Source organism: Anas platyrhynchos, chromosome 16, assembly GCF_047663525.1.
Source record: "Anas platyrhynchos isolate ZD024472 breed Pekin duck chromosome 16, IASCAAS_PekinDuck_T2T, whole genome shotgun sequence".
In the NCBI taxonomy this organism is placed as follows: domain Eukaryota; kingdom Metazoa; phylum Chordata; class Aves; order Anseriformes; family Anatidae; genus Anas; species Anas platyrhynchos.
The window spans coordinates 3,833,612-3,841,129 of NC_092602.1; the positions used below are offsets into that span (position 1 = coordinate 3,833,612).

Here is a 7,518-nt window from a genome sequence, read left to right on the forward strand (position 1 = left end):
TCACCCAGGTGCCACCCTGCGGGGACAAGGTGCGCACGGGGTGGAGAGGGGCCTGGGGAGCGCAGAGCTTCGTCACACCACAGCTGAACTGGGGAGGACTGGGAACGGCAGCGACTTCAGGTGGCAGTGACTCGGCACCCCCCAGTCCTCAAGAGCTCAAGGCAGCAGCAAGAGCTGCTCTCCCTGCACACCCTGACTCCTGAGACCCCCGGGGGTCCCCAAAAGAGGCCGGCTGGTGACCGAGCCCTTGCATTGCACAACCTTCCCAAAATAAACATCCCTCCCGACGGACAGGGGAGGAGGGCAGCGATCCAGTGCAGCCCTCGCAAGCGTGAAATCCCGAGGCATCCGAAAGGTCACGAGCGCCTCGTGCTGCGGGACGGCGTCACCTCGGTGCGGCTTCAGGGTGGCACAACGCGGCCCCCTGCGAGCGGTGACATTTGCAGCCCCAGAAAGGCCACAGATGGCCCCTGAACCGCTCTGCCATGGCTGCATGGCACTGCCGGGATGGCTGAGCACGTCCCCTGCCTCGACCCGCCTCACCTTCTGCCTCCTCGGCCATCTCCTCCTCGTTGCCGCTTGTCCCCGACACCTCCATCTCCTCGTCCTCGGCGGCGGGAGGGAAGGCAGCTTCCTCGCTCTGCACGGCGGTGCCTTTTTTCTTCTTCCTCTTCGCGTTCCTTTCCTTCTCCTGGGGGAAGAGGCAGAGGAAGGTGAGAAGGAAAAGCCCTGTGGGACGGGAGCCGCACAGGAGCGGCCAGCACCCCTCCTGCCCAAAGGGATGAGAAGGGCACTAACACCACCGTGACCCCAGATCTGAGTCCTAATGCAAAACCCTGCATTAAAACCCTACAAAAAGTGGCCGCCGGGACCAGACTCGCCTGCCCAAAGCCCCAGGACGTGGTCTCGTCCAGCCAAAACCCTTGGGACAGAGCAGCACACGGTGCACGCCAGGCACTCACTGCACATGGGGCTGCCCCTCTGGAGGGAGCACGACTCCCTGGGGATGCTGCACCCCACACAAGGAGCAGACCCGGGGTTGCACGGTGGGTGTGGGATCCATCTAGCACTGCCGTGGTCGGGGTGTAGCATCCCCCTGCTCCCCGTCCTGCAGAGCTCGAGCCCCAGAAAACCCCCGGGGCAGGGTCAGCACTGACACGTGGGCAAAGGATGCGCCTGCAGGAGCCACTAGCACAGGGCCGCTCGCTCCTGTTTGTACCACAGATTTCCAGGGACCACCTCCAGCTTCACCAACACCCACAGCCACATCCTGACACCCCCCCTGCAGGGAGCAGAGCTGATGACCCCCGTGCAGCACAGCCAACACCACAGCACACTGCCTTTCGTGCGTCCTGCTGCGGGCGCTGCCAAAGGACTTTGCCTCCTGCTGCTGGTGGGGACACTGGGTGCGTCACGGCATCCCGAAGGGGCCCCAACACCCTGTGCCCCGGCCCTGCCCTAGGACAGCACCGTCCCCGCTCTCCAGGGCACGTGCCGCGGCCACGGGGCGCGCACACACCGCTCCCTCCCTCCCGCCCGCCGGCCTCAAGGAAAAGTCTCGCTCCTGCTATTGTTTCCTGCTCTTGTTGCTTGAATAAATATTACCAGTAGGAACAGGCCCATCATCTCCGGCTCTCCCTGCAAGCCCCACACGGATGACGTGTGTAGGACGTTTATTTACATGGATGAGAAGATAAAGCCGTGGCGGAAACGTTAACTTTGCTGCTGGATCCCTGCGCTGGGAAGAGCCCGTCCCTCCCCTCCAACCCAACTTTTCAATCCTTTAAAAAACTTCCAGATAAAACAAACAAATCCAACGGCTTTTTGCTTGGAAACGCTGCTTGCTCAAAGTCTATTTTTATCAGGCTGGGCAGGAGAGAGGGAAAAAAAAAAAAAAAAAAACACAACACAACACTTGAGAAACTGCTCTCTGAAGGGCTGGTGGCACCGTGGGAGGCGGGCAGGGCCCCTCCGTGCCCCGTCCCACCGCGGTGCCACCCGTGGTGGCGGTGGTCACGGTGCCCCAGCGCTCACACCTCTGTCGGGGCAGCGATTCGGTAAGTGCACGTTTTTGTCTGAAGCAGCAGTTCCCCGTCATGCTAATGCGATGACAAAGCTCCGACGTTACTATGGCAAAGACTTCTCTGCCTCTTACTCACGGGTCCGTGACTCAGGCGAGGCCGGGAGCGGGCTCTTCGCTGGGGAAGCAGCCGGGAAGCAGCCCCTGCCTCCACACCGCGCTCGGCTGGAGCCTGCGGAGCTGCCCCGGGGCACCTCGGGTCCCTCCCGCTGTGAAACCCAGCAGCAGGTCCCAGCCACATCCAGGGACACGTTGGAGGCCACCTCCTTGCCTCCTGCCCTGCTGGCAGCTCCGTGCAACTTTCCCAGCCTTGCTCGCGGGCAGGGTCCCCCCAGCGCTGGGGACACGGGGCCCCCGTCCTGCCAACAACCACGGGCACACCAGGCAGGAGCCCCTGCAGCCCGCATGAAGCCCACCAAGCATCCAGGCATCTCCCCCCACCACCGTGTGCTCTGCTTCATCCCAAAATGTTTGGCCTCTCCTTGCCACCACCAAGCAAAGCAGCTGGAGCGGCCAAACCAGCTGTCAAACCCTGCGACTGATGGGGTAAATCCATCGGTGGGTTCACCTCCCAGCCTCAGCCTCTCGTCAGGGTGACCACGCTCCCACACGGTGCCAATGACACAAATTTGACACTGCTGGGACCGACCTAAGCACAGGGTGACAAAGCACCTCCAGGCCCAGCCCTGGGGTCAGCCCTTCAGCCCCTGGAGTTTCGCAGGCTCTGGGTTGCAACACGGGAGATTCCCCCACTGCTTTGCTCCCCAAAAGCCACAATTAGGGCTAGCAGAGACGAGCGAGAGACGCAGCAGCAGAGCGGTGATAACTCCCCCGCCGCGGCTCCACAAGCCAGAACAAGCCCGAGCAGCCACCAGGGCAAAGCAGAAACCTCCTGGCAAAGAGCTGCTGGTGAGGACGGCGCCTTATCTCCAGCCGCCGGCAAACAGAGCGGCTCCGGGAGGACACCCCGTATCCTCACGCCCCGCTTGCCTTCAGTGCCGAGATTAGAGAGCACAGCACGCAGAAGGTCAGGGCTCAGCGATGCCGATGCCCGCGACGCACCCGAGGCGCTGGGCAGCGAGAGCGAGCCAAAACACCACGGCGCAGACAAAGCGAGGCTTCGAGGTGGCCTGACACTGCCCCAGCACCACCAGGACACCTGTCCCTCGGGCACCCCGATCCTCCCGGGACCAGGACCAGTTGCACACATCCCGATGGACCCCGCAGAAAGGGAACCCCTGCAATTCCGGGCACTGTTGCTGCACCCCAAGCCTTTTTCTCCCTAATGCTGGATGCTCAGAGCGGGGGGTCCCCTGCAGGTTCTGTGCTGAACCCTGATGTGTTTTGGGGCACGAGGGATGTCCCCAGGCTCTGCGTCCCATCCCGAGCTGGGGACTGCCACCTGCTCACCCCCAGCTCCTCCAAATCACCCGCACGCTGCTAAACCAGAGGGAAACCTGGGCTCGGGAGGGAGCCCTTCAGCCCTGTCACCCCTACCCAGAGGAGGAGGCTGTAATATTAACGAGCCCCGTTTGGGGAACTAATGAGATCTGCTAATTGAGTTTGCTCTCATTAAGCAAGAGGAAGAAAAGCAGCGCCAGTTTGTTTCCTCACACACGATCGGCACTAGCTGGCGGTGGGGAGGTCAGGGAGTAATTTGGGGATTTCATGGCGAACCTCCACCACGACGCACCGGCTCGCCACATGCCTGCTCGGCAGAGGTCAAGGCTGACTGCTGGGTATAGGAGATTAGGAGGCTTGGGTTGCTCGTGAATATATTTAGGAGTCAGGAAGGAAGGTCTATGGCAATTTAATCTCAGTTGTTCTTTCATTTTATTCAGCTCTCTGGCATCTGCTGTTGCCACAAAACAATAGAGCACAATAAATAACAGCTGAACGTTCATTGTTCTTCTACAAAACCGAATCCCATAGCCTCGAATGCTCAAAAAATAAAATGATGATGCTGATATAAACTGCAAGTGAGAGTGAGCAATTAGACTGGAGCAGTCTAGCGGCTGCCTTGGAGGGACGGATGCAGGGAAAAATGTGGTTCTGCAGAAAAACACTTCTGTGATATAATTTCTGAAACGTTAGGAAGCGGAGTAAATTAATACACACCGATCCCATCGCCAGCTAGGCTGTGTGATCTGATTTCAGATCCTCCTCGGTAATGAACAACGGTATCTTTCTAACATAACATTTTATATTCGGAGGGCTTTATGCACGTTTAATTCCAGTCTTTCTACAGGTTTTTTTTTTTTGGTCTTTTGTATAGTTTGTTTGCTTTGTCTCTAAAAACAACTCGGTGAAACATAGGAGCACAGGAGTGTCTCTGTGCATAGAGAATTAATAAAAAAGAATCGCCAATGTCTTCTCTTTCTCTCATTCCTATAGACTGACTAGGATATTAAATTCCTGGGTGAGTCATTGAATGTTTTCCTGTCTTTCTTTTTACTCTTGCTGTAATAGCTTGCTTGGAGAGATTCTTGCATTGAACATTGTCCTTTGCATTTTCAAAGCACCCCTTGGGGGTTTAAGCCATGTGAATTCTATTAGCCAGAAACTGGGAACCCCAGGATACTCTACAAATGAAATAATTATAATCCTTAGCTGCTCTTAGCAGTCTGCCCTATCTCCTGAAGGCTGAATGAGCCCCATTTCATTCATGCCCTGCACTTCAGGCCAGAAAAGCGGCGTCAGCCCCTTCTGACGGGGAAACCGAGGCAGGGAGCGATGCGTGTGTTTGCTCACGGCCACAAAGACGACCAACATCCACATCAGGATCAGCCTCCTCTGCACAATACCTGTCCCACCGCCACAGTTCTGGGCTAACCCCCTCTTTTCCTTGCATTGTCCTAAAACCCTGCGTTAGTTTGGGGTAAGCTGCCCTCAGTCTGCTCCTCCCCCCCAGTTTGTCACCACGCTCCGGGAGCCGGGGCACGCTCCCACACGGCACCGTCCCACATCACTCGCACCCCCAATCCCCGGTGTTTTCACCCCAGAACGTTCTCCGAACCGAGACTGTTCCCCCGTTGCTGCAGGACCGGGCAGGCCCTCGCCGGGAAGTGCCCGAGGCACCTGGCGCGGGCAGCGGGGGGATCCTCACCATTTTCAGTTTGTGCTGCTGTAGGATCTCGTCCAGGTTCTGCCTCTTCTTGTAGTTGAAGTAGAAGTTTTTGCACTGCGACACGGTCTTGGAGCCCACCATCCTGGCAATGGCCGACCAGTTCCGCCCATGCTCAAGGAGACCTGCGGTGGAAGGAGGGAAGGGAGAAGCGTTTAAGGCCAGATAAAGTCGCACAAGGGCAGCATTATCCACACAGGATGGGAAACACCCACTGCGCAAGCCAAACTCCACAGGAACAATATGGTCACTAGCACCCGTCTACAAGGCTTCCTAGGCCAGGGGATGACCTACAACAGCCTGTTTTTCTTTCCAAGGGGGAAAAAAAAAAGGCACTGGGCTGTCTAGCTCAGGAACAAAACATCCCGCAGCCACATCAGCACTGCGGGTGGCCAGGAGGGGCTGCCTGCCCTTGGGGACGGGAGCAGGCGGTGCTGCCGTGCCCAGGAGAACCCAGGAGGCCCTACAAAGAAGCAGCGGCGCTCTCCATCCTCCTGTGACTCACTGGTGGCTTAAACCAGGGTGACAGGGTGGCTCGGTGGGTTGGAGTCCTGGTACAGGTGGGGAGGAAGAGCCTGGGCAGGGAAGCAAGCAGGAAACGCAGGTGGGGTCCCCGCTGGGACCCCAAAAGTCCACGGGTTTGTGCCCTGCTCCTGGGGCTGTCACGGGTGGGACAGACACCTGCAGCGACCACCCCAGAGGGACGAGTGCTCAGGCTGCACGGCTCAGACCTGGCAAGACCCCGGGCTGGGAGGAACACCACGGTGCAGGAGGCTGGGGGGGACACGGCCCCATCACCAAGCCCAGTGAGGTGCCTGCTGGACACATCGGAGGTGGGAGCCGCAGCCCCGAGCCTGCTCCGCCTGCCCCAGACTCCTGGAGGTGACCTGGGCTGGGGCCACCCGGGCTTTCTGGACAATTAAAGCCTCGCAGCTTGCCATCCTTCCCATGACCTGATTTCCCCATCTGGGGCCATCCCTGGCCTGGCAGCTCGCGAGCTCTCGCGGAGGACAGCACGTCGGGGGCCAAGCAGCCTCTGAACGGGGTGTCCCTGACCTCAAAACCCCGTGCTGTGGCAGGGCAGCGCGTGGCACAGCTCCCCGGGTCCTCCCCAGCACGGGCAGACCCTGAGCCCAGGGGCACAGCGCTGCCACCAACGGGGACTTCAAGAGCTGGAAACCCACAGGGAACAACCTGCCCAAGGCACCTTCCTCTTCTCTAAGGGGTTTTTCTGCCCAGAGGTCACAACAACCCACAGAGCCTGGGAACGGGGACTGCCTGGGTGTCCCCGACCTCTGTCCCCACACCCCTCCCTTGTTGTCCCCAGCCCTGACACCGTGGGGCTCAGGACCCCGGTGTCCCACCCTAGGGCTCCTGTGAGCAGCCCTGCTTGTTCCTGAGAGCCACGCAGCCGTGCCCAGCAGGGCACGGGGTGATCTCAGCACCAGGGCCCGAGGGATGCACCTCTGAGCAGGAAACGTGCAAGGGGAGGGCATGCCTGGGGGGACACGGGTGAGTCTGCGCTGAGTAGGTGGCACCACGTTCCTCAGGACAGGTTAAAAAAACAAAACAAATAATAAAAAACCCAACCCCTCCCGGAGGAAAGCAGCTGTACTCAGCACGGCAAGAGTTAACGGCCCGGCCGTGCCTGTATCCTGCCCTGTCCCAGCACCAGGGCTTATCAAATTGCACGCAACACGCAGGCATCACACAGAGCGCTGAGCACCACAAAAGGCCGGGGCCAGCCAAGAAACAAGTTTGAGCTTTAACTCTGCAGCTCCCAGCGCCGCTCCTGCGAAACCCACGACCTCCGCCGCCGTGCTGGAGGGCTGGGGCTTCTTAAACAGAAAAAAAAATAAAATAAAAAAAAGGGATGTCCGGCCACCAACCACGAGAGGTAACGAGTCGGGGGCAGCAGTCCTCCCCCCGCGTGTCACAACCCAGCGCCGTAGCCAAAGCAAACAAGGCTCCCAGCCCCCTTGGCTCATCGCTGTGCCGTGCACCGAGCGCAGCACCCGGGGCTGGAGCCTTTTGCTGCGCCCCGGGTAAAGGCTCCCAACGCCGGCGCTGCCCCCGCTCCTGGAAGTGCCCTGCGAGCAGCCACGGGACCCAGCCTGGTAAACGGGGGGGTCCCTGTGCTGCCTGTGGTCCCCCACACGATGTGACCTTCACCGGCTGTGCGGTGCCAGCTCCCGCTGCCCTCTCCCCTACCGTGCTGGCTGTGCCACCCTGCCCAGCGCCGCGGGGACGCTGCCACGGCTCCGCCGGGAGCTCGCAGCTGGCCGGGCAGGTGGCTGCATCCGTGCCCGGCTCA

The 7,518-nt window shown here is 59.8% G+C and overlaps 1 protein-coding gene across 25 annotated transcripts in view; it reads right to left on the minus strand.

The window, feature by feature from the left end:
• The window catches only part of NCOR2 (nuclear receptor corepressor 2), a 221,886-nt gene that overhangs the window by 42,292 nt on the left and 172,076 nt on the right, over positions 1 to 7,518 (minus strand). For all 25 annotated transcript variants that reach the window (XM_027469767.3, XM_072024399.1, XM_072024413.1 and 22 more), the window contains 2 exons: positions 5,187 to 5,329; positions 544 to 691 (listed from right to left, as the gene is read on the minus strand). In XM_027469767.3, the coding sequence (XP_027325568.3) occupies positions 544 to 691; positions 5,187 to 5,329 (291 nt within the window). The remainder of the gene's footprint in view (positions 1 to 543; positions 692 to 5,186; positions 5,330 to 7,518) is intronic.